The sequence below is a fragment of the Gavialis gangeticus genome, unplaced genomic scaffold, assembly GCF_001723915.1.
Source record: "Gavialis gangeticus isolate Ggan-Ray unplaced genomic scaffold, GavGan_comp1, whole genome shotgun sequence".
Lineage (NCBI taxonomy): Eukaryota > Metazoa > Chordata > Crocodylia > Gavialidae > Gavialis > Gavialis gangeticus.
The window spans coordinates 81658-108881 of record NW_017728973.1 but is presented as its reverse complement, the minus strand read 5'-3'; the positions used below and the strand labels follow the sequence as shown (position 1 = coordinate 108881).

Sequence of the window (27224 nt, the reverse complement as noted above, 5' to 3'; positions counted from 1 at the left end):
GATCTACAAGGTCCCTTCCAAACCTACTTCTATGATTCTATGATCTTCTGCCTCAAAGTGCAAGGCAAGAATCAAGAGATGCAGACAGAATGACTGAGGAGAACACTGCTTCTGGTCTGCAGAACAGACTACACCTAGGCACCTAACAGCTAACTGTCATGGGATGACAGAACAAGCTACATAAAATCTAAGCAGAAAGACACCTCCCTCAACTCGCACCCTCACCCCCACAAAATAGAAAAACTAAAATATTTTGGTTAGAGGTAGAATCTCAAATCAAATTATTATTCAAACATGACATTTGTTTCACAAGACTAATTTTCCCAAAGAAAGCAATAAAAAAGCAACCCAAAAACAAAGCAGAATTTACCCTTCCTCTTCTAGTCCTTTGCTGTTACTGTTGAAACAATGACTTGGCATTCCATGGAATTCATCAGGTGGAAGTCCTACTGAACTACCGGTTTTGTGATTGTCAAGATCTGCTTCTGAAGTTAACATTGCTCCTTCAAAAATCCAAGCAAAATAAAAACCACATTCTTAAATGTACTTTCAGTGTGAGATTCAAGTATTTATTTGAAACATCAACCCAGAAACGTATCTGATTTGCTTTAGAAGGAAAAATATATTCCCAATTAAAAAAGCAAATTTAATGCATCAAGTAAAGCAACAGGCATACGTAACTGTCAACACCAAGAGAAAAACCTCAAATAAAATCTTCTAGGAAAAGTACTCACAGAAATATAACCATATATTGTTTGAGTAAACCACTAGTGCCACTGAAATTTCTACTTCCAAAATGAGATTAGTTTAAGCAACTTTCAGTATTCTGCTGATTATAATATAGCACTAACCCTGCAAAAATACAGCCACATTAATTTCCAATTCCTGTAAAAGTTCTCTCAGACTGTAAAATCCCAGTGTCCAGCAAATCAACCTACACAAGACATTAAGTATTTGAACACAGCAAACACCTACATTTTATTTTACATACTAAATAATTTACACCTGATGAATTAGGTGGACATAATATTGAAAAAAGTAGAACTATCAAACAGACCCAAAGCAGAGTCCTGCTACTTTATACATTTCTGTTATCATGTTTTTGGGGATTTATCTCTGTTCACCAGTAAGTGGTTAGAAAGGCAAACACCTAATTGCTTGGAGATGCTTGCAATTTTTATCAAATCAACAATAACTGTAATTGTTTTTAAGCTTTTACAAGGAAGCCTGAAATGCACATTCTAGCATGACAATGTAAACAAGGACTATATTGATTAATTTGTTTTAAGTCATTTTCTAGCCTGAAGGAAACTAATAATTGATTTCCTAGCTTAATCCTCAAACATGCTATTTACAGTTATCTTATGAATTTAGCCTATTGGATTCAGAAATGTCACACACAAGGTAGGGTGGCACTTTAAAGACTAACTGGTTCAGAGAGGCATGAGCTTTGGTAGGTGCTATGAAAAAATGTCACATAAATACTCAGTTCAAAGCTAGCTCCATCAGGAATAGCATTTCTACTCAATTTGGTCTACCCTGGGCTGGCATGACCACTTTTTCTGTTAAGATACAAAAAGGAATTTAAATCATATTTACTGTATTTCTAAAGTATGCGAGATGAAGAACTTAAAAGAAAATGGTAAAAAGTGGATGAACAGAACCAAATGGAAAAGGCAAAGCAGATCACAAAACCAAAAAGACTATAATTAAAAAGCCAGGTTGTACTAGTAGTCATTTGAATCCCCTTTTTCCATTGGAACTGGTAGCAGAACAGCAATGAGTAATAATAGGCTTTTTACATTATTGAAAGTGTACATTTATCACCACAAATTAATCTGCGGTTATGTTACCAACAGTAAGTTGTCCTGACAAGTAGACACTTATGTTTTTACCATTGAACATATATGATTTGTCTACCCTATAACTCATACTGTTGGTAAGACTTGTGTAGGCTCATCAATGCTAAAAAGAAAAAAAAATCAAATGGAGATATGCTTAGAAATGGAGCAAAATGCAACTTCAAATTAACTGAACTGTGAAGTCATAGGTTTACATCTATCTGGCTACATCCTTTTCTGTCCTGCATACTGCAAGGGGAGTTTATTTGAAATGTTATTAACATAAGCTCTAATTTACCATGCCCTTATTATAGTCAGTCTTACTATTTAAAATACTGGGAATAAGTTGTTCAGTAGGTATCTAAAAGGAAAAAACAATCAAGAGAAAACACTAGGAACTGAAACACAGCAAAGCTCATTGGGGCCTCTTAAAGTGAGGGAAATCTGTTCAAGACCCTCCCCCAAAATGATGGCGCTAAATATCTGCAGGAATCTGAGCATCAAAACAGCTGCCACACTTTAATAGACAGTTGCCTTGGATTTTTTGAAATTGCTTAACCTCTAAAACCCCAATAAAAATCTCTGGAAATGCTTAAATTGCAGCAAAACAAGATTTTCTGTAGCCTGCTCATGGTGCACAGAAGTGATTTCATGGGCATTTTGCATCAGCCCCACCCCTCAGCAATGACTAGCAGAGAGGCCAAGGGGGGGAAGGAAGGATGAAGGGGCAGCTGCCATCTTGATTGCTAGCTGCCCTTCCTGCCACCCTGCCCCTTGGCACTGATTGATGGAGAGGTTCTGGTGGGAGGAGGAATGAGGGGACAACCACCATCTTGTCTGCTGTCCTTTATCCTGCCCTGCCAGCAAGCACCTTCCCCTCCCAGCAGTGAGGACCGCTGGCTTCCACTGGGGAGCCAGCATTTTTATTTAGGATTTTTTGTGTGTGTTAATTCTGCAATTTCCACAAAATCCAAAAAAGCACAAATTAAGTGGGTTTCTAGTTATATGCCATGATCAGAGCTCCTAGTTTTCTGTTCACTACAGAAAACTGTGGAATCTGCATATTATCACAACCTACCGAAAGTGCAGCAGCATCCTGCAGCAAGCAGCTCCATTTCTGCTGTTATTGTCATGGTTTTTGCCTCTAGGCCAATCAGCAGTGTGCCCCGCCCCCACCACCCAGCTACTGATTGGCCAAGAGGCAAAAACCATGGCAAAAATAAAAGAAAGCAGAAGCAGTGCTTCTCTCCACGGGATGCTGCCAGTTTCAGGTCAAAGAAAAACGCAAGTTTTTGTGTTTTTTAAATAGAGATTTTCTGCTTTCTTCCTGTGGAAAACTAGGATCCCTGGTGACGATGCACCATACCATCTGCACTCTCCTTTTCAAAATCCTAGATCCATCCATAGTTCATAGATAGAAGGCAAATTGGAATAACGTCCAAGAGAACTGCAACATATGGCTCAGTATCACCTACTTAAATTCTTTATCAATATATGTTGACTAATGAGAGTACTCTAGAACAAAGAAATGCATTTCATAGCCTAAGAAACATAATATGGAAATCACAAATACAAAGAGGGCTATTGCTGTATTCTGTGTATTACACCAAACTGATTTTAAGCAAAAATATATTAAAAGTAAGCAAGTTCAAACCAAATATAAGCTCTTTGAGGGAAAAATAATTAATGAAGTTCCCACCTAGCAGTTTAATACATAAATCATTTTCATTGCTTATCTGCTTACCTCTTGCTGTTCTCATCAGTCCCGTTGCAGTTGCTCCTTCCACACTGGAACATGGCAATTCAGAGTCCTGACTTCCATGCTGTTCTAGCACTGCTTCAAGCACAGCCATTTCCTGCTGAAGTTTTTTTAAGTTGTTTTGCATGTCATTTTTCTGCTGCAATGGAAAAAACAACATTGTGCCACCAGTAGCCAGTGTGATTTGCTAAACAGTAAAAATGAATTTCTGTAACAAAATACTTGTGAATGGAACAGTAGAAGGATTCTCACTGAAACCATGGGGCCTAATTCATGTATACACTGTTTTCTCAGGTAACTGGGAATTGTTATTGCAAAATCTCATGTCAAAATAAAAAAAAAAAACAAAAAAAACTGCTAGTTCAGAATACTGGCATAGATTCCAAGTTGTCAGAACCTCATTAAACAGGAGCAAGGGTGAATGTTGGTTCCTGTAGAAAGATTACTTTCATGTAAAGTTACAGAAGAATATTACTTCTTTCAATCGTTCTGGCCTGTGGAATGCCCCATAGGAGGTGTGTTTAACAAAGTGGCCCCCGCATACCGCATTCATCTTAGTCTGCACATACCAGTACATTCCAGCCATGTTGGGATTCATACATGAGTGAGGACCTACCTAATTCACAGTGGGTACCTTTGTATTTCGCAGTTCCAGCATGACATTCAGCACTACTTCTGAGGTGGAGTATAGTGGCCCCACCTCCCACACCTCTGGCAGAGGGGCCCTGGAAGTCCCCCCTCCCCAGAGATCGACAGGTAGCCACCTGTCAATCTCCAGGGAGAAGCAGGATTTCTAGAACCCCTCAGCTAGAGGGGTTCCCATCTGCCCACCCGGGCTTGCTCTGTCATGAAAATCTCTCCCCACCTTCCCACTTCAGGATGCCAGGGCTTCGTGAATTTGGTAGGTCCCTCCCTATACACAAGTATTAAACAACACTTATTTTGAAATAGGTAGTACAGAAATTAATATGCTTGCTTTGCAAAATTACTAGGAACCCTTGTACATTATTTTCTAATACAAAAAAATCCCTTCCTCTCTAATATTGTTTTTGATTCTTGAAAACTGCGCACACTCCCCTGAAATCATGCCGTATAGCTTCTCAGACTATGCAGAATTTATGGCTTCAGAGAATGCTTTTACAAACTTACAAAATGTTTTCCATGCTTGACAAAGGTGGTTCCTAAAACAGTTAACAAGACTTTCAGTTTCACCACTGCCATCATGTGGAACACTCTCATTACTAAATCACTTACTAGACTTCTTCACTTTTTTAGAATTTTTTCAGCACCAAACCCAATCCATAGGCATTAAGGTTTGCCTACTCTGGGCTTTTTAGTCACCACTGAAGCTGCAGCATTGCAAAGCCAAAGCATAGCTGTGCAGCACTAGGATAAAGAATGACTTGCACTACCTGCAATTCGGGATAGAAAAATGGAAAAACCATTCAAGAAAAATGAAGCTCAGTTCTCCTTGAACTGGGCTGAGATTGTCAATAGTGTCCTAATTGTAAGAAAGGCCTTGGAAAAAGATCAGCAAGACAACTCATCAACAGGAATTAGACCAAGGTCAACCAACAAGTATATATTTTAAATTCAGGTAATTGGTTTGTTTTGGAACACTGCTCGAGAAGGCAAGGAATACATTCCTCTAATAAATCACTGGAGCAAACCATTAATCCAAGACAACAAGGCTTTTAGGTCGTAATGCTATTCCCTAGTGGCACAGGATCATAGGAAAGTTGGGCTAGAACAGGGGTGAACAAAATGGTGCATCTGGCTGCTGGCCGGACTCCATTTCCCAGCAGCCCCTGCCCATGACAGTACAGCAAGTTTCTATGGAAACCCCAGGAGTAGCAGGGCTGTGACAGTGTGGGGGCCAGGGTTTCCATGGAGACTGGCTCCAGCACTGCTGGCAGGGCACGCCATTGTGCAGGAAGCCGTTCTAGGACCGCGGCTGGGATCTTTTGGCAGTGACAGCATGATCCAGAGCCAGGTCAGAGCCACAATCCGCTGCCTGCATGCCCCTGCCAGCCACAGAGATGTGGGCAAGGGCTGCTAGGAAATCGAGTCTGCCGCAGTTCTGATCCAGCCCGTGGACTAGACTTTACCTGCCCCTGGGCTAGAAGGAACCTCATGAAGTCATCTAGTCCAGTCTCCTACTCAAGACAGAATAAGCCCAGATAAATGTTTTAAAGCAAACCCAGTATCACTCCCTATCAATGCAATCTTTGGGAATTTGATGCCCAGGTTTCCCGAACTAATCAAGTAAAGAAGTGGATTTTATTAACAGACGTCACCAAAACTAAGCGTCAAAAATCAGCACCGTGATGAGCAATTGTAGTAGAATGTCTTTATAAAAGAAGACAAAAGTTGACAAATAATAGCATAAATGCAGCTCTGTGATCCTGAATAGTAAAGTACTTGAAATAAATTTCTAACATAATTCTTTCCTTATAGCAATATGGATTTAATAAATTTTGCAGTTGCCTATATTCGAGAACTTACGCTAACCAGCTGTGGCTAGGATGTTCATTAAGTGCTTTTCAATGATATTTGAGTAAACTTGCATACCTGTGTAGTAAGAATCTCGCTTTGAGTGGATAATCCATATGAATCCCCCAGATGACTGGCTTCACTATCATATGCAGATGGCTCGCCTTTAAAAAGAAGTTATGATTCATATTTCAAAAGCTACTGTTAAAAGCTTGTCCCATTCACAACAGGCCCTCATTACTGTAAGTCTGCCATAACAGAATTGAGGGCGACATTTTCAAAAGCATCTGAGTACCTTAGGAGTTCATGTTCCTTTCAACATGGCTCATGTCCTAACTCATCTGAGCATTTTTTGAAAATCCTATAATAAGGACCGTGGAACTTAATGGAACTTAAAAGCTATTGACCTTTTTACCTTAAGAATGCATCCCAAACAATAACTTACTGAAGCATTTGAAAGACTGTATTTCTCTTTATGCAACTATTCTGTGAATTTAAAAATTCTGTTTCAGTTGAAGAAAGTCCTAAACAGTTGAACAGGAGGGAGGAATCACTTCTACTTCATTTACATTTAATCTGGGGAAACAACCATAGAAGTAACACTGAAGCTTTACTGCTAGATCCAGGTATTATATTCTAATATGAAATGTATTCCCTTTAAATAAGAGTTGAGCCATCTTACAATATGAATTAACCTGCACCTAGTACCTGCTATAGAGAATTTAATTTTCAAGAATGAAAAACACGAGGAAGTAAATTATGGTTTTAACTTGATTGCAACCTCCTGGGGGCAGGGACTGTTTGTTCTGTGTTTGTAAGATACACAATACAGGGTAGTCCTAGTATCGAAGTAGGACTTTTAAGCAGTTTGGTAGTACAAATAATGAATTGCAGCAAAGATGTAAATCTTGATTTGTACCTATATTTGATTCCAAATTTGGGTCCCCCTGGTGTTCATCTTGCAAAGGATTTTTTCTTCCTTTCAGCTCTTCATTTTCATGTGGACTAGCTTCTTTGCCTTCACTGAAGTTTTTCTTCTCTTTGGTACTAAGGACTAGCCTCAGGTCTTCTGGTCTGTTAGCTGAATCTTCTGACATGTTGGACTGGGAAGAAAATAAGTTAACAGAGCATTCTGATTCTTGGCTTGGAGAAACACACACCTCTTTTAAGGTGGCCTCAGGCATCTTCTGTACAACTTTGTCACTGCCACTGCTGCTACTTTGCAGTGCTAAAATCTGTGCTGAGGGATTTGAAGATCTTCTCACAGACGTCTTCTGTTTTTGGGATTGAGTGTGTGTGCTTGATGACTTGCCAAATATTAATTCCTGAAAACATGGTAAGTCTTCATCCTCATTAGACTCCTCTTCAGAGGACTGCAGTTTCTGCACCGCTCTTCGAGATCTCCGAACAAAGGTCTGAGACCTAGACTTAGAGCTACTGCTGTCACTATTGATGTCTCTTACCAGTGCATTCTCATCTGTTTTAACAAACACAGCAGAAATGTTTTTCCTATCAGCATCACAAAAGCTGTTATTACCTTTAAGGTCTTCAGCAGAAAACACTAAGTCATCAGGCATCTCAGACAGTGCTGGAAAACCACTGGTGTCCTCTATGGGTTGCTCCAGAGCTTCTTCTGAAATTAAACAGTCAGGTACCCACATGTTGGCAACTTGGTTTATTTGTTCTTTATCACTCTTTACTTGTTTGCCTTTCCCCTCACTGCATTTCTTTTCCGAGATTTTGCAACTAAATTCAGCAGGACTTTGTTGACAAACTGCTAGACAATTCAGCATAGATTCAGGCTGAACATTTAATACTGGCTGTTTGTTTTCAGCTACTTCATTTTTTTCTGCTTGATTGCTTTCTGAACTGGAGCCTGTTCCGTTAATTATGCTTAAACCAGTTCCTTGGAAAATGGGCTCTTCTGTATTATTCCGATCACTTAGACTTCCATTATATTGGTTTAGGTCCAAATTTAACTCACTTTCTCTCACTATTTCAGAGGACACTGTCTTTTCAGCTGACTGTTTTCTTTTTTGCAATCTGCTCTTATGTTTAATTTTGGCACCAAATAACCTCGCTGAAGATAAAAATTGTTCTTGACTTTGTACTTGTGAAGCGTTTGCACCATGCTCCCTAATGTGTCTGCATTCAGTATCATTTCCAGAGACATCTTTAGCTGTTTGGCAGGTTTTAGACTCTCTCTCACTGACTCCAGTCAGACCTACAGATGGTTTTTTTAAATGCAGAGGATCATTTTTTAAATCTCTGCTGTTATATCTGTATTCTATCTGGGTAGTACTCATCTTCCCTTCAGCTTCAGAAGCAGTGTTTTCTATTGCAGATTCCTTCACTAGACCAGAATGAAAAGTAAACGACAATCGTTTTGTATGTCTAAACATATTACGGAGGTACTGTACATCTAGCTCACTATCTTCAGTTTCTGTGTTTAACTCTAAAATGCTTTTTGCTTCAGTCATCTTTTGGTTTTTGAAGCTTTCTGGATCATATCCTGTATAGCATCCATTATCCTTGGGTGAACAAGCATGTAACTTGCTCTTGTCGGGTTCTGGAGCTGTGCACTGCTTAGTTTCAGGTGAGTTTAGTACTGGACCAGCAGTTTCCTCAACATTCGTGGAACATGGCTGCAGGAGTGAGTGGCTGCCTTGAGTGTCTGCACTGGCCAACAGAGAACAAGCATTTGCTTCCTGAAGTTGTAGTAGTGAGGGATCTGAGAAATCTTTTTCAATTCCCATAATGGTAAAAGAGGTTTCAGGACTAGCGTGTACCTTGCTTGCTTCAAGACTGGTACCTTTCAAATTACAGTCTGACAAAGGTACGCTATGGTTTAATATATCCTGCTGTTCAACCTGGTCTTTGCATTCAGGGGCATTGACCAAGACAGCCCTCTGGAATCCAGAAGAAAAACTTTCATTTTTATTGGCTTGCTTTCTTGATGTCTCATTTGGCTCATCTCTTCTCCTGGTTTCTTTTGTCATTTCCCCAGTCAGTAACTGAAGCCTTCTGCTGCGCCTAACTTGTCTCTGTTCAGAATCAATTTTTTTTGATTCTTCACTACTTGGGTAGCTATCAATCTGCAGCTCAGTCTGATGAGGAGAACTTGAGTTTCTGTTCACTACCAGCTGTAGAGTATGCTTGGTTCTGGCCGAATGTCTGTTTCTCTCCGTTAGAGAACTACGTCCTTTTTTAGCATTCCTTTGGTCACAGACCTTTAATTCTGGCTCTCCATCAGTGCAGTCACCAATTACCTTTTGAACATCATTTTTAAAGATGAATTCTCCTTTCTTGAGAGGAAGTTCTGCTGAAGTATTTTCCCCTTTTTTCTCACAAACTGGATCTCCCCCAACAACAGAAGAATCTTCACCAGCTTTTCCCCTTGCAGCAACAAGGCAATCAGGCTCATCTACAACCTTTGCATCTCTTTTCTTGATGAAGTCTCCAGGTTGCAGGCCACAGAGAGTCTTTCTTTTTCGCTTTAATCTGTCAGTTCTGGAATTATCCAAGTGCTGCACATCAGAAGGAACTTCTTCCACTTCTGTATTCTGGGGTACCACTCCAAGATTAACATGCCGATTAGACTTTCTACCTCTCTGATAAGTTTTCCCAAATATTTTATTTTCAATGCTATGCACACTGGGTTTTGATAAACTCTTTTCATTTTCACATTCCATTGCAACTTCCAAGCAGTTTACCATTATGTCAGTCTTCTCCGAAATAAAGGAATCTCTGTCTGACAAACATGAACCTCCCTCTTCTATGTCAGCTGCTCCATCATCCTGAGGGGAACAAGAGAGCACCTCACTGCTTTTTGAAAACCAATCATTGACTTTCTGAATGCTTTTCTTCAGTCTTTTCTTAGAAACTTGGCTCAAAGTATCAGTGGGCACAGCTTCAGGCTGCAGCTGCTGCTCCACAGAAGACATTTCTTCATGTAAGGAGTCACACTTTTGTTCAAATGTTTCAGAAGTTTTTACATACTGTGCAGCACTACTGGCTTCCTCGTTTTTATCTGATTGGCTTTTAGGGCTGTGCTGTGAGCCAGGCTCTTCACTTTTACTGATGCACTGAGCTCCCACTGCACTCATTTCTTTTCCACTGTTACTGCCCTTTTTCTGTGATGATGTAACATTGGCTGTTCTGTCACATGGCTCTGCATGCAAGTTTGAGGCAGAAATGGAGAGATTATTCTTTAAACGCTCTTCAGACAAATTCACTTGAGCAGCTTGGAAGTCTTCACTGATATTTTGAATGTCTTCACTGCTTCCTAAGCCTTCCTCTGAGAAATCACATTCACCTGAAAATACAAAAAAAGAGATAAATTATTAAGCATTTCATGTTTTGCATATGCAAGGCTAATGAAGCCCTTAACTGGTATTTTGTTTGTAAATAAAAATGTTATTAAAATAAGCAGCTACAGCTGAAAATCAGCATAAATACGAGCCTGATACCCCTAACACACTCATTAGCTATTTCCTGTTAGTTATTCTAGACTTATCTTGTCTCTCATTCTCCCATAAGATTTACTTTCAGAGTTTTCATTACTCCCACTACACTATTCTATTCCCTCTTCTTCAACCTTCAAAAGCTAATTAATACCAAGTCAATTCATTTCTCTGGGTTTCCAGGTGAGCACATTACTCAGATTTAATGTTAATTCTATGAAGGATTATTTCATTATACTACAATGATTCTTTCATCTGCTGATTCTTCAAAATTTATTTTTGGACATGAAGCTATGAAAAAATATGAATAAACTAAAAAAAAAAAAACAATGTAGATTGAGCATGTGGAATGAATAGAAAGTCTATCAGATGAAGATGGCAGAATAGCTTGTAAGAGGCTTTGACTACAGAGTCAAGAAAAACACCATTAATTAATAGTTAATTATAGAAACATCTATCAGGTATGTAGTTTAAATCAAGTTGAAGGTCTTGGTCCTTTTGTCTTCACGATGTTCAGTAGCCTAGGCCCAGGAAACCTAAGAAGATGGCTGAAATTTCCAAGGCACAAACTACAGAGAAAAATGCTGCTCCTCTGGCAAAACAGAAATGTATAAAACAACAGAGCTCATGGGTGCAGGAGAGAATGCAAACATGAGCAAGGGTAGAAAAGCACTTTCTTGAAGGTTGGTTCAAGACTGGGGCAAAGCTCCCACAGGAACTAAAGGCCATAAAACGCTTGCATTTGGAATGGGAGTTAATGTTGACTCTGTGACCTTCCTTCAATTTATAAATAAAATCAACAAAATGCTATGCTGCTCATACAATTTTCCCTCTGAAAAAGGATAAGAGAAGGAATGGACAGTGTTTAACAGACATTTATTAAGCTGCTTATTGCACAATTGGAAAGTACTCCGACACTACAGTGATGACAGACTACATAAGAACCTATAGAGAATTAAAAAAATTTAATTTACATTACATTTTTCTCAGTTCCAGTGCACAAATGCACGTAATTTTTTACCTTAACTTGCAAACAGATGGTTAACACTTTAGCCAATATTATCAATAAAATACCAGTAAATTTGGTATAGCAATGCAAACAAATGTACTCATTTTTAAACTTCTCCCCTGTCCATAAATACTATTGGCAGGAAGATCCCAGTGCAGCCCTGGCCCCAGCCCACAGCAGCAGCCTGCCTTGCCCAGATCTAGGGGCACATACTCCCCCCGTGCCCTCCCGGGGTGTGCGTAGCTACAGGACCTGCCCCTCCCACACCCACTGAATGAGCTGCAGCTCTAACCCGTGCCCTGCCCTGCCCCGGTTGGGGAGTGCCTGCTTCTGCCCTTGCCCCAGCCCCAGCCCCTCCCTCACCATGGGGGCTTTGGTCTGCCCCTCCACCCCAAAGCCTCTTCCCTCCTCCTTCTCCCCTCCCACCACAACAGACTCACCAGCCGGACACAGCTCTCCAAGCTGCCGGGCTATACTCCTCATAGCCTATGTGTTGTGCTGCACCTGCACACATGCACAGAGCATTTATCGCCCACATCAGGCAAAAAAAGCTGATTTCCGATACAGTCAATTTTCTTTGTATCTTTGTATCTTGGACCGAAGTATTATTGCCTATGAAAATATAATATATACCTCTGAAGTCTGAAAGAAGTATTTCTCTTCCACCTAGGTTGGTAACTTGCACGTTGTGTGGACTTTCACTTTCATTCTCAGCATACTTCAGTTCTTCAAGCTTTTCAGGTGGAGTCTGAAACATTTCTTTGTCTTGAGCCCTGTTGAGAAGCATTGTGAAGAAACAAAAAAACACAGGCAGACAGGTATGAAAATGTTCTAAGAGACTGCTTTCAAGAGCAAAAAGGAAGTTAGTTAATGGCTTAATTCCACTTCTCTCAATGTAACACCCTCTGGATTTGCATTCATCAATTCAGCTCCCACACAGAATTTGGAGAAACCTTTCTTGATGAACTTTCCTGACATATATTGTATGAGCATAACAAAGTACATGTGCATATGCATGTATGTGTGCACACACCCCACTTTTCCCAGAGAGATCCATCCTGAACTGGCTTCTCTTTCTAGAACTCTGCTCCCTGTAGAACTGAACATGACCAGAACTTTCAGAGGACAGTTTTGCTAGCTGCCATGAGGAGCACACAACAAAGAGGGGGTGAAGCTGCACCACTCTAGCTTCTCATTGCTGCCCTCCCGTCAAAAAAAAGTCATTCGAGAGCTTGGAGAATTCTGCTATTCTCACAGTGAGGATCTAAGGCCTGTAAGTGAAAATCCTGCACAACATAACCACTAAATGACAACAGAGCCAGATAACACTTGAGACTACGTTTCCCTTCAAAGAAAAAAAATCAGACTTCATGAAAGTGGCAGGAAGAAACACACAACTCTGCTGTGAAATTCCACAATAAATGTTAGCCAAATGTGTCTGTTATGCATTTAATCGCTGCTACAAATGCTTCAGCATCTACTGGAGGCTTTTATGGCACTAACACATGCTATATACACCAAGAGTTATCTATTGTGATTGTAACAGACTTACTCCATCAATGGTTTTCAATTGGGGTGCTGCAGCAGCTGCCAAGTAAAAAACTGCTCTGCATTTCTCTAATCAGCCTAAAGCAGGCAGCATACTATACAGCTGTCTGGTGCATCCTCCTCTAAGCTCTTTCCAGAGAAGCAAAGATGGAACTATCCTGTCTGCTTTTGCTCCAGAAGGAGCACTGGGGGCACTATACCAGAAAGAGCTGGCATCATGAGGCAGCTTCTTCCTGCTTTAGGCTTATCAGAGCCCTAACGCAAGAGGACTACATTAGTTCATGACACAGCAGTTCCCAGGCTGGCTGTGCCACTGGGGCAGTTTCCATAAGATGTTCACAGTTCTTCCCATAAGCAGAGCCCAGTGAGAAGCACTCAGGTTAGCCAAGGCAGTACCACTAGAGGTTCTCAGCTGGGGATACTGCCTCATTCAGAAGTGGTGGTGGGGTGCCTTGACCCTAAAAAGGTTGAGAACCACTATACTACATGCTACAGCAACTAAGTACAGGCAACCTCTGCTTAGCGCTCTCTTAATTGGTTCCAGAAAAACCAAGCGCTAAGCGAAACAGTGTTAAGTGAAACCAATTCTCCCAAAGGAATGAACGTAAGTAGAGATAATTTGTTCTCGAAGCTCCCCGTTCGTACTATGAAATCACTGAAATCCCCCACTAGTTCTTTAAAATCAATTAACTCAAACATCTAAATGCATGCAAATACTTTATTTAACATTTTAAACTTTGAAATAATGTATACAATTACAAAATAAAATAATGAACGGTATGCACAGATGCACTTTCAGTTTTACTTTTTGCTCTTTTGGCTTCCTTCAGCACTCCAAATGAGAGCTATCAGGGTTAGTGTCAGTTTCAGGGGATTTTGGAGTGCTTGGCTGAGGATTTTTTTGAGGGCTGGTTGCAGGGGTTGAAACTGGAGTTATGCAATTCCTGAAGAAGGAATCCATTCATAGCTGCACTTTGGGCTTCTTCTTTTCATCGTAAAGCAGCCTGTAACAATTTACTTCATTGTTAAATCTTTTTTCAACTGCAGAACCACGCTGCATGTCAGGGGCAAAGTAGGAAAGAAAAGCTTCAAGAAGTTTGAAAGCTTCAGCCATGCCTTTGCTGGTTAAAGCCCTTTCTGGTTGAACATCTTCCTCCTCCTCTTGGCTTCTCTGCTGCTCTGTTTGAATGAGATCCTCATTGCTCAATTCCTCCCTGTTGGAATCGATCAGCTCCTGAATATCCTCAGGTTCAAGTTCATCAAATCCAATTTTCCTTTCAAGCTCAACGATATTGTCCTGAATTGTCACCACTGTTCCTCAACCTTGTGGGAATCCTGGACACAATCTGCCCAAAGCTTTTGCCAGACACCATTCATTGTTTTGGAGGCAACTTCATCCCAGGCACTTGAAATGTTATCTATTGCCTTGCGGATATGATAGTCGTTCCAAAATTCTTTTAGGGTTGTAGCATCCTCTCCTTCTGTAGCCCTGACTGCCTGAGCAAATGTTTTCCTTATGTAATAAGCCTTAAAGCAGGGGTGGGCAAAATGCAGCCCATGAGCTAGATAAGGCCCACCAGGCCATTCGATCTGGCCCACAGGGTCCCTAAAAAATTTAGAAAATTAATATTTATCTGCAGCCACATGCATGATCAGAGGTCAGGAAAACAGACCTTACGACGACAGGCTGAGAGCCATGGGGCTCTTTAGCCTGGAAAAGCGCAGGCTCAGGGGTAATCTGATAGCCATCTATAAGTTTATCAGGGGTGACCACCAGTATCTGGGGGAACATTTGTTCACCAGAGCACCCCAAGGGATGACAAGGTCAAATGGTCATAAACTACTACAAGACTGTTTCAGGCTGGACATCAGGAAGAATTTCTTTACTGTCTGGGCCCCCAAGGTCTGGAACAGCCTGCCATCAGACGTGATTCAGGCACCTACACTGAACACCTTCAAGAGCAAATTGGATACTTATCTTGCTGGGATCCTATGACCCCAGCTGACTTCCTGCCCTTTGGGCAGGGGGCTAGCCTCGATTTTCTGAGGTCCTTTCCAGCCCTAATGTCTATGAAATCTACGAAACCTGCCCCTGGCTGCCTGCCACGCGGCCCTTGATGGCTTGCCAAAACTCAGTAAGCGGCCCTCCACCCGAAATAATTGCCTGCTCCTAACTTAAAGGCAGCAATGACACCCTGGTCCATCGGCTGTATGATGGAGGTGGTATTTGGGGGCAGGAAAACAACTTTTACATTATCCCTGAGGTCATCAAGCGTGGTAGGATATCCTGGTGCATTATCTAAAATGAGAAGTGCCGTGTGGGACAGATTGTTCTCAGCACAGCATTTATCAACTGCAGGACAAAAATAATCCCTAAACCAACTATGAAAGACTTACACTGTCACCGAGGCCTTCTTGTTAGACTTCCAAATGACTGGCAGACCGCTTTTAAGATAACCCTTGAGAGCCCTGGGGTTTTCTGAGTGGTATACAAGCATTGGTTTCAATTTAAAACCCCCTGCAGCATTACCACCAAGCAATAAAGTAAGTCAATCCTTGGACACCTTGAAACCTGGCACCGACTTCTCCTCCCTGGAAATGTAGGTCCTAGAAGGCATCCTTTTCCAGAAGAGGCCTGTCTCATCAGCACTGAAGACTTGTTGAAGCATATAACCCCCTTCCGCAATAACTTCCACAAGCTTATTTTTATAGTTGGAAGCTGCTTGGGTGTCAGCACTAGCAGCCTCCCCCTGAATAGAAATATTATGCAAGTTGCTGCATCTCTTAAATCTTTTGAACCACCCCTTATTTGCATAAAAAGGCTCAGAACCAGACCCCTCAGGCAAATTTTTCTGTAAACCATCATACAGGCTCTTAGCCTTCTTCTGGTGCAACTCAAAAAATGAAGCAAGACAGTGGCACAAGCATGAAAAAGCACAGAGCACCAAAGACCACAGTACATGAGAATTTTTGACGAGGAAAGATGGCGATGAGGCTGTGCGCCGCCAATGCTCCCTGCCTGATACCCATAAGCATTACAGCGAAGCCCGTGAGCGCTAAATGAAACCAGGTATCACAGTGAAATGGGTGCTAAGCAAAACAGCATTAAGTGGGCGTTGCCTGTAATGCAGGACAACAATGGTATGAAGGAAGCAAAAATAGCATTTTTTACAAGTATTAGATTTAATTTTACTGTTGAAAGGAGCATCTGTGCATGTACCCTTGACAGACTTCTATCACAGCGCTTCAATTCAGGGATCTGCATATACGGAGATAGAAGGAGGACCATTTGGATGTTTAGACTTTGTTGGAGAGTCCAGAAGCTGCACAGCTTCCTGGGACTAGAAGATGACATTGCATATTTGGATTTAATTAAGTATATACCTACGTAGTGTAATCCTCAATAGTTGGGATATAAATGTTGGTTAAGAAATTATCTTTTTAACCTCCTCCAATTATATCAGTTAAATGGTTAACCGATAGCTCATACCTAGTTTAGTGACCCCCAGCAGGAAGATCCGGCCCCATCCCCTTGTTTCCACCATGCACCAGGCAGTGTACTGCCCCTTAGTGGCTCAGCGGCACCCACTGCCTCCCACCTGTGGCTCCCTGCCAGCACCCTGGGGCCCACGCAGAACCAGGAGCCTGGTGAAGATATAAGGGGCTGGAGCTGTCCCTGCCAGAGGTTACTAAATGGTAAATAGTAGGTGGTAAATGGTATAAATAGAATTGTCGTTTAACTGTCTACAATCCTAACGGCTAGCCTTCCGACATGAAGCAAACATTTCATACATAATGTTTATTGGCAGCTGAAGTCCATTTAGTAAATTCTTTCAAAGATGTCTAACACTGTTTTATGTCCCTCTTCACAACACTGCAGCACATCTGGTTCTTTAAAACCAACAAAATGAACTTAGATGAGCTAAGCTAGAAAAGACCACATTTTCAACATCATTTGCCTTAACTTACCTGCTACCACCTGCCTTTTTAAAGAGATCTTCGGAAGAATCAGAACCTGAAACAAACCAAATCAGATATTAGCACTTTGGCTGAGAGGACACAAAGGCAAACCAGAACTTGCTATGGTTTCAGTGTACTCTATTGACACAAGCATATATGAACTATTTTCTCAGGATTATGTGGTTTCAACTAATAATATATAAAATCCAGCTTGATTATACAACCACTTTACACTGGATATAATGATTTCTCTCTACACACACAGTTTCTCCAACAAAGCCATGAACTAGGTTTTTTATACCCCACCCTGGCACTGCTGCCTTCTGACTCCTTGTGGCTTACCTCCCCCCATAGCCCCAGACTAGGCCCAAACTAAAGGATAAATCAGTAGGCTAACCAGTGATCACTGCACTTATGCATTACATGATTGTTTAAAGTTTTACATCTCTAGAAAGATCCCCAGTAGCCATACATAGAATACTAGAGCTTCCCATACTAGATCTAATTCTTCTCTCTCATAATTAGAGAATGGCTTAAGCCAGGGCCATTTGACTGGTGGCCCATCAGGGTTTAACATGTGGCTCATGGGTTCCTGCCCAGATGGGGTCTCTAGGGAAGGGCAGCATATCAAGGGACCTGGTGATTTTGCTGCCTGCATGGCTAGGCAGGGGTGGAGCTCACGCTTCCTACATGGTGACCCCCTGAGCATGCAGCCCAGAGCATGTTACTAGTGCAGTGTGCAGCCCCCAGGCACTCAAGTTGGACAGTTCAGGCTTAAGTCATGAAGACTGAAATATTTTAGCATCAGCAACCCTGGATTTTCCTCACATCTATAAAAAGATTCCCCCCTCCTTTTTTTTTTTTTAATATTCTTAAGTTTTCAGCTTTATAGATTTCTTGTCACAGTGGGTTCTATGGATTAATTACATGCTGTGGGAGAAAACTACTTCCATTTATCAATTCTGTGTTCCTTGCCCTGTAATTCCATTGCTTGTCCTCTTGCTCATGCGTTATTAAAAAAAGAATTATTGCATGTAAAGCTTTTTTTGAATCGGTGATGAGAGGAACAACACAAGTTTTATTATACCTCAGATCAACAGTTATAAACCGCTGCTCTTACCAAATTCAATGTACATTATTTTATCAGAGTCCAGTTTTCTCTTTTTGTTTCTTGGGGAACTCCACTTAACCATGTCGCCTGAAAGCTGTACACCAGTGATAGTTCCCTGCTGGTAAAAGAATAGATAGGAAGTAGTTATGTATTTTAGGGGGGGAAAAAAGCCCAGTCAGTATTACATAGGACACAGAATGTTCTCTTGATTAGGGGGTAAAAAGAAGAATAATTTGCCTTCAAGTTCTGGAAGGAATTTTAAAGTATGTGATTCAGTATACTTATTTAGATTAAATTACTTGAGGAATATTGTGCAATTAAGAAAATATATTCTAGTGCAATAGACACTATTTGTATGCATTTAATATTGCAAACCATTCAGTTATACCTCTGCTATATTTTGCACAGAAAAAAAGCAGTTCAAAAAACACTATGAACATGCTTATGCTCAACATAATCAGTACCCATTATAAAATATCTTTTGGTTACAAGTAGACAAAACTATATTTAAATTCAATACAAAACATGAACACAAAAACAAACAATCAAGAAACCTAACTGCAGTGGCCACTATTCATCGAGGACCTAAAACAAAATGTTTAGCCCTACTAAAAAAAAGAAAAAGAAAATCAATTATTCTTCGGACACTATTACCGTATCAAGTAATTTTATACATTTGTTTGGTTTAAAAAAAATAAACCAGTCACTGGTGTTCCTTTAATAGTTATGCTTTTCAGTTTCCCTGTTATACATGAGTAGGAAAAGCCTCAGAGTTGTAAATCCAGTGATAACTAAAATATAACCTTTAATATTTAAAGGCAATTAAAGCTATTTTATTCAAGCAATTTCTTTCAAGTAAGTTATCCTAAGGGGAAGATCATATAGGAAGATCAGAAAATCAGACTCAAACTGTAATAAAACAAAACAACTTGCTGTTGGCCACTTTACATTTTGCTCACAGTAATGTTCCTAGTAAAAATAATAACTTATATTCCAACTGATAGAGGGAAGAAAGCAAGGGGAAAGAGAGAAAGTTACCAGGGTAAGATTTGCTTGTCCATTTTCTTTAACTTTTTTTTGTCTGTTTCGGTAGCCCTTACTTTGGATGACACAACTTTCTTTACGGAGGGTGTCAGCAGAACTGGTTTCTATGGGTTTTTTAGAAAAATCCTGATGGTTTAAAACTGAAAATAAACAACAGTGGGAGGGGGTGGAAAGGAACACTGTCATTGTTGTGGTATAAGAAAATGTTTCTTGTTTATTTATAAAATGGCCATTAATAAGAGACAACTATAACAAATCTTTTAACATATCAGTGTTATCTGCTATAAACACAAGAGGCCCTTATCTATTAAGGTTAGTAATGAGCAAAACTACCTGAATTAACACTGCACTACAGAAGTGTCCCAAATCAAATTTGTTAAGAATTTCTTTAAAAAGGTAATAAAATTTACAAAGGCCTTAATCTTGCAAACCAATCTGAGCACATGGATCAGCTGGCAGGATCCAGCCCTAAAACTAGTAACGTCATAACACCCTAAAAACAAATGCAATGCTGAGAAACTGTCCTGCTTTTCAGATCAAACCATCCTCCCATAAAATACACCCCACTCTCTTGAAATACAAATAAACATGACTCCAAGTCATGTACTAAAAAAATGAAATTTCATATCAGAATGACATGTTTGAAGGTGGCAATTAAGATGCAACCACTGCAGTGCCTCACAACCTTGTCTCATAAGTTCTATAACAGGAGTCAGTAACCCCTGGCACATGTGCCGAGTATGGCATGTGAGGCCATTTTGCTTGGCACACCACGACACAGCTATTTGGAGACTTCCGGCTGCAGCCGGCCCTGGCTCCGGGTAGCTGCTGCCAGCGACAGAGCCCAGGCTGCTCCCAGAAGGGCTTGCAGCATCCCAGCTGCCTGCTGGGAGCAGCCCGGGATCCTGGCTGGAAGCAGCTCCTCAGAGCCAGGGCCAGCTGCAGCCTGGGGACTCCAAACACCTGCGCAGGCTCCTACATCAGCTCCACACTGGCACATGCAGGTGCACCTTGGAGTGGGTGGTGGGGGAGGCAGCGCAACCCTGGTCTCTCCTCGGCTCCCGGCATGGAGGTAATGAGTCTGGCGCAGCTGTTTAGAGCCAGCCCGGGCTCTTGGCAGCTGCAGCTAGCAGAGTGCAAACAGCTCTGCTGGGCTACACAGCTCTGGTGTCAGCTCCGTGCTGGGGGAGACTGCACGGGCACCTCGGGGCAGGCTGCTCTGCCTTGCTGTCCACCCCAAGGTGCACACAGTCGCTGCCAGCACAGAGCTGATGCCGGAGATGTGCAGCCCAGCAGAGCTGTTTGCACTCTGCCCACTGCTTGCTGCACCTGCAGCTGCCCAGAGCCCAGGCTGGCTCCAAACAGCTGTGTCGGGCTCAGACCGGGGCTGTGCTGCCTCAGGCCCCTCCCCCATCACCTGCTCAGAGGCGCGCCTGAATGTGCCCGTGTGTAGCTGATGCAGGAGCCTGGCACAGCTGTTTGGAGCCTCCTGGTAGCAGCCGGGATCCTGGGCTACTCCCAGCAGGCCACTGGGATGTTGCAAGCCCTGCTGGGGCAGGGGCTTTGAGTGGGGGGCACAGGGCACAAGCAGGGCATCCTGCCATGTACCCCTTGCCCTCATTTTTTTTTGCTGCCATGTCGGCACTCCGGCACCTTCCGAGGTAGGCATTGTGGTGTTTTTCAGCACTCCGGCCAAAAAACATTGCCTACCCCTGTTCTATAAGCAACTATAACAGGAAGGGAAAAGAAAAAAAAAAAAAGACTGTCAGTAAGGCAGCTTAGGGGCAGTCATCAGAAAAGGAACAGAAACAGACTTTTGCCATACACTTACAGAATTAAAATTAGTAGACAATATACGTTAAACCATCTCTCAGATAAACAGTAAAAATAAGGTAGTCAGCACACACAGAAAACAATATCGAAGAAACTGCTGGGTGGGATTTTTGCCAAGCAGCTTTCAATCAAACTTCTGCCAATAAATCACTTGTGTACCTTTAATACTACCCGCACTGATGTTTTGCACCTTAAGGCTTGAGTATATTATTCTGATAGAAGTCCTGTAAGTTTATAATGAATGAAAGTGTTTGAAAAAAAATAATACACTTACACTTCACTCCAGCATCAAGTTCAAAAGCATGGATAGTTTTCAACAGTCCTTCAATTAGTTGCTTAAATCTGGGATTTTCCTGAAGACTTCTGAAAAAATACCACCACAAGAGATGCATTTCCAAGATAAAGGTATGGGTAGGTTACCAATAATTCCTTTAGAATTTGGGCTAAACAAAAAAAGGCAGGGAGCTCTACTCTGTAGAAAGCAAAGCTGTAATGCAAATTGAGTGGGGACAGTTTCCCAAGAAGTTGTAGCCACCATCACTAGTTAAAGCATCATTCATTTCAGAATAACCCAAGATGTAGTGCTCACTATATTTGTTATACTTAATTAACTGAATGCAACTTTAGGGGTCTGTGTAAAATCTGTTAGCAACACTGTTCATCATAAACATTTGCTATGAACTATGCAACAATTTAGAGACAGTCACAGACAAAAAGAGTTGCCACTAATGAACTGTCAATACTTCTGGAAACTCTGATGAGCATTTCAAATAGAGACAATACTTCCAAAGTTTCCACTTTTCATAATTTTGTGTCTTATTTGTGAAGATATTTGCATTAGACACTGGATCCTCTCTTAAAAAAAGAGCTCAGTCAGCTTCTTCTGCACCCAATGCCACAGTCCCCCATATACATTACCTTTTGGTAACTTCAGTTTTACACATTGGACACTGTACCAGACTGTTTTTCTTTTTGCTGAGAAGTTTAAACATACAGAATCTATAAAGAGAGAAGGAAACATCATGCCTGGTAACTTCTTTTAATAGAAGGGTTTATTTTTCTAAAACTGCACCCATTTTGATGGGTATTCTTTCATAAAAATAACCTTAAACCTGTATAAACATGTTTGCAAGCTGAACATTTGTTTTATTCTAATTGAGCTGGAAATGAATTGAACAACTTACATCTGAAATTGTCTATGAAAGAGCCACTAGTTCTCAGTTAGAAAAGACTGGATAGAAAACTGGCTGAAGCACTGGGCTCAGAGAGTAGTAATCAATGGCTTGATGTCTAGTTGGCAGCCAGTATCAAGTGGAGTGCCCCAGGGTTGGTCCTGTGGCCAGTTTTATTCAATATCTTCATCAACGACCTGAAAGATGGCATAGACTGCACCCTCAGCAAGTTTTCAGATGACACCAAGCTGGGGCAGTAGTAGATACACTGGATGGTAGAGCTAGGATTCAGAGTGACCCAGACAAATTGGAGGAGTGGGCCAAAAGAAATCTTATGAGGTTCAACAAGGACAAATGCAAATCCTGTGCTTAGGACGATACAATCCCATGCACTGGTACAAGCTGGGGGCTGACTGGCTGGCTAGCAGCTCTGCAGAAAAGGACCTGGGGGTTACAGTGGACAATAAGCTGAATATATGAGCCAACAGTGTGCCCCTGTTGCCAAAAAGGCTAGTGGCATACTGGGCTGTACTGGTAGGTGTGTTGCCAGCAGGACAAGGGAAGTGATTATCTCCCTGTACTCAACACTGGTGAGGCTACATCTGGAGTAGTGCAGTTTTGGACTCCCCACTACAGAACGGATATGAACAAATTGTCCAGCAGAGGGCAACAATGGGGCTGGGGCACACGACTTATGAGGACAGGCTGAGGAAACTGGGCTTATTTAGCTTAGACAAGAAAAGACTGCATGGGGGTTTAATAACAGCCTTAAACTACCTGAACAGGGGTTCCAATGAAGATGGAGTTACTGTTCTCAGTGGTGGCAGATGACAGAACAAGGAGAAATAGTCTCAAGTTGCAGCAAGGGAAGTTTAGGTTAGCTATTAGGGAGAATTTTCTCACTAGGAGGGTAGTATAACACTGGAACAGGTTACCCAGAGCGCTTGTGTAATATCCATTCTTGGAGGTTTTTAAGACGCAGCTAGACAAAGCCTTGGCTGGGATGACCTAGTTGGGGATGGTCCTGGTTTGAACAAGGGGATGAACTGGATGAGGTCTTGAGGTCCTTTCCAACTCTAGTTTTCTAGGATTCTGTGACTTTCTCCTTTTGATATAGCTAACTATTAATTAACTAACAAGGAGTGCATCTACAAAGCAAAGCCGGAGTAAACTACTTCTGTGCACAGCATCTATGCGTGCACCTGAAAAAGCAGCAACTTGAGCCAGGATGGAACAAGCCTGGCTTGGCAGCAGGCATGGGGACTCAGCTCCGGGCTCCAGGTGGCAGCATCAGAGGAGCTGGCTGGGGCACAAGGGTGCTGCAAGTGCAGAGCCATGTGGCTAGGCAGCAGGCAGGAGTCCGTCTCCCTGCTGCCTGGGTGTAAACTGTGACCACGGTCAGTGGCTATGCAAGAGTTTCAGCTCAGTAAATTACTCTGCTGTAGGATAGTACTGTTCCTGGCAGTATTATCTTATGGTGGAGTTAATTAATTTACTGTGCCCTAATACTGATGCACGTATAGATGGTGACACTTTACTATGGAGCCAATTAGCCTACTCCTCAGTGAAGCGCATGTGTAAATGCACCAAAGGAGTCTATTCCATTAGAAGTAATGGGAGAAAGTTTATATAAGATAGTGGAACCTTTAGTCATGTGGACTAAAGAAATTCTGAAGGCATACCTGCAGAATATGTGGTCACATTTTGTTGAGACTGGCTCTTTCATCACTTCCAAACTGGAAAAAAACAAAAACAAACACAACCTCAATTCACTTACTTGTAACAAAAATAAAGCAAAAATATATAATTCATAAATACAAAAACTTTATTCAACAAGAATTAAATAAAAAAATTGCCAAGAAAAACACAAATTATGTTATTTCAGTTAAGAGCCAAGCAAAGTATCTGCCTTTGCCCGCAGTGTACACTATTTGTTTTTTGCCCCCACACAACTCTCTCTCTTTCCTTCTGTCAATAAGGTACATTTTCTGAAGATTCCAATTCAGCATGACAAGGGACAACTTTTTCTTCAGCGACGTCTTAATCTTTAACGCTGACTTCTCATGCACAAGCTGGGAAGACAAGTCTTTAATACATATTCCATTGAGGCCCTTACAAAATTCTGATCCCTGCAGTAAGAGCACTTTCCCTGTATGCTGAAGTGATATTAGCATCTGTGAAGTGCATTTCTTTTTTCTCCTCTTCTCACTAAGGAAGAGCTGGGAGGCTGGATTTTTCTTTTCTTGTTTATACAATTTAATATAAAAACATTCTGCTGTGTACTTTGTTTAACAAAAACAAAGACAAAAGGTGTGCACCTTGCACCTGGAACAAAGGATAGAGAGGTCTGTGGTGGTTCTTAATGCCAGTGAGAGGCTGCTCCCCAGTCCTGCATGAGCCCAAGGAAGTTCAGATCTCCTGCACAAATAAGTTTTATCCTTTCTGTGAACAGTTCCATTATACCAGAGAAGTAGGACTTTCATCTGCAGTCATTGTCTCAAATGTATAGGGATTATTTTAGGTATCCTACATTCAAAATATTCAGTGCCTTAGGATAAAGATTGAGACCTTGAATTTAAACCAGTTTTTTATAGGCAGACAGTGCAGAGAGTACAGGACAAGTTAGATGTGCTTGCAATAACATGAATTACTGAGAAGATAAGATAGGCTTTCACATTCCATAATAATTGGCTTGGATAAGATGACTTGGATGAGAAAACATGGCTCAAATAAACTCAGTCATTTCTGCTACAAGGCAGTCTAAATAATAATAATTCATAGCAAAGTATACAATATATAGTAACAATAGCCAAAGTTAGTTACCAGCATTAACTTCTATTCCTGGATCCTTGGCTTTTATGCTGGTAACTAACTTTTTTAACCGATAACTTAAACTGCTGTAGTAAGAGAACATTACACTTTTATGACTGTTTCCCATAAAAATGCAAGCTAAACAGCTGAACCCCGAAAGTATCCATAGGTTTGCCTGTTCACATTATATAACTGCCGCCACCATTGTACAGCACCTGCTAATCGATTCCAGAAGTACTGCCATCTACTGCTTCTCTGGTTTGGTGGCTGTTAAATTAAACTACACTTTTTCCCCCCTTCAGTTATTGTTGACCAAATATTTTGTTAGCTTTAAGACTCTTGAATCCATGTTGCCTTTCAGAATTCCTTAATTAAACAGAAAGTATCAGTAAAATTGGGACAAATTTCTCTCAGACCCGATATTCTGCATTCCCTTAAGTTCTATGCACACAGAGAACAGAACACGGTGGGAACTAACTAGCAGGCAGATCTGACAGCAATACCTTGTCCACTGAACTTGATTGCATTTTTCCTGCAAGCCACGATGATGTTTTCATTTCTGTTGTGCCACCATTTATTGCCATTATAACATGTCTTAATGACAATCCAGTGACATGACATTATAGTGCTCTACTGCAAAGAATACTGGCTTATCTACACTGTGACTCTGTAATAGAAATTATCTCCACTGCAGTTGATTCAGATGAATTTTTAATTGGTTAAGGAGATAATTTTTAAACTGAACAAACACTAAAAAAAAGCTCATTTTAAAAAAAATCCTAGAATCATATCTTTCTTCCCTGAATCATTTGCTAACATCTGTAAAATATACTAGATACACATTTCTCAGGAATTACAAGTTTGCCTGAAGATCAACAGGGATCCTAAATTTTGGAGCTCCAATTCATTGTTAGTCTTAAACGATTATGAGCCTCACTTAAATTAGAGACACAAAGAAAGTGACCTCATAAACACATTGCAGTGATTTTCTTACTGAGGAGTTAAGAGGCTAGGAGGTTTATATGTCACTATCACAGGCAGAATTTGTTAGCACTTATTTGCCGCCTGTACTGAAGTGTTTTCTCTGCACTTCATGCTTAGATCTGACCAGGAAAACGTTATTTCACTATTTTCTGAGATGCAAAGGGATTCATTTTCCAAATGGCCCAACATTCTGGGCATTTTGCCAATTGTATCTATAACAAATAGTGTTTGGATATACAAGAACAAAAAACTCACAAGTTTAGAAAATGTTATATTATAGCCCACTGTAAAATCCAGGTCATTTCCTTGACATACCATATTGGACATTCCAAATTCTTCTGCATAGCTGAAAGTACATTTTGCACATCTCCAAGAGCAACCACAGAGAAGTCCATCCTTCAGCTCCAAAATACCCTACCCAAAAGAAAAGCATTACAATTTATTTCTGCACGGTATCTGATGCATCTCAGCCTTGAATATGGACATTATTACATTAATACAGACCACATGCCAGGCTCCTCAAAGAGCCTGAGGAGCTTACAATCCAGAACAGACACTTGAAATAATGAACACAAAAACAGACAAGGCCAGTATAGCACTGAAAATGCAGCGTTGCCAACTTTCATGATTTTTGGCATTGTTCTTAAGTCTACATTTTGAGAATGTGAAAAACTTAACTCTTTCTTTTATATATATTTACATATATATTTTTTTTTACAAGAGCTAAGTTTTTCCACATTCCTGAAGCAGAGTCTTTAAGAACAACACCAAAAATCATGAGAGTTGGCAATACTGAAAGTTTTAAAAAATGATTCAATAAGATCTTTTTGTGCTCACGTATAGGTCTTACTAAAAAAGTTCTCCTTTCTCCCCCCACACCTGCCAATGAAGCATTAATTTAATAGATGAACTAGTTTGTTTGAGGCTTTAGGTTAGAGAAATCTGAATAAGGCAAGGGCTTTCTAGCTACATAAAGCAAAATAGAAAACAGTGGTGTTTATGCAAGAAGTCCAAGGGGTATCAATGTTAAGTTTTTGTTAATAGGGCAGATGGGACATGAAAATAGATCACACTGGAGATTTAGGGTGTGTACAGAAGTTTTACAGTGCTGTAATTTAGAGCACTTTTTATAACTTTATAAAGCTATAATGCTCTTAAACACAATATAAGTATAGTGTTTGGGGGGGGGGGGAAGG

The 27224-nt window shown here is 40.9% G+C and overlaps 1 protein-coding gene across 5 annotated transcripts in view; it reads right to left on the bottom strand.

Moving 5' to 3' along the window:
- BRCA1 (BRCA1, DNA repair associated) overlaps window positions 1-27224 on the bottom strand; it is a 65434-nt gene that overhangs the window by 32029 nt on the left and 6181 nt on the right. For 2 of the 5 annotated variants that reach the window (XM_019505365.1, XM_019505372.1), the window contains exons 2-13: window positions 26344-26442; window positions 23916-23969; window positions 21980-22060; window positions 21336-21424; window positions 19223-19368; window positions 18194-18302; window positions 17083-17128; window positions 12199-12338; window positions 7013-10408; window positions 6172-6257; window positions 3586-3739; window positions 371-503 (exon numbers count right to left, since the gene is read on the bottom strand). In XM_019505365.1, the coding sequence (XP_019360910.1) occupies window positions 371-503; window positions 3586-3739; window positions 6172-6257; window positions 7013-10408; window positions 12199-12338; window positions 17083-17128; window positions 18194-18302; window positions 19223-19368; window positions 21336-21424; window positions 21980-22060; window positions 23916-23969; window positions 26344-26423 (4514 nt within the window). In that variant the 5' untranslated portion in view covers window positions 26424-26442. Of the gene's footprint in view, window positions 1-370; window positions 504-3585; window positions 3740-6171; window positions 6258-7012; window positions 10409-12198; window positions 12339-17082; window positions 17129-18193; window positions 18303-19222; window positions 19369-21335; window positions 21425-21979; window positions 22061-23915; window positions 23970-26283; window positions 26443-27224 lie in introns of those variants that run through there. The other 3 variants (XM_019505389.1, XM_019505381.1, XM_019505399.1) reach the window with 3 other exon arrangements.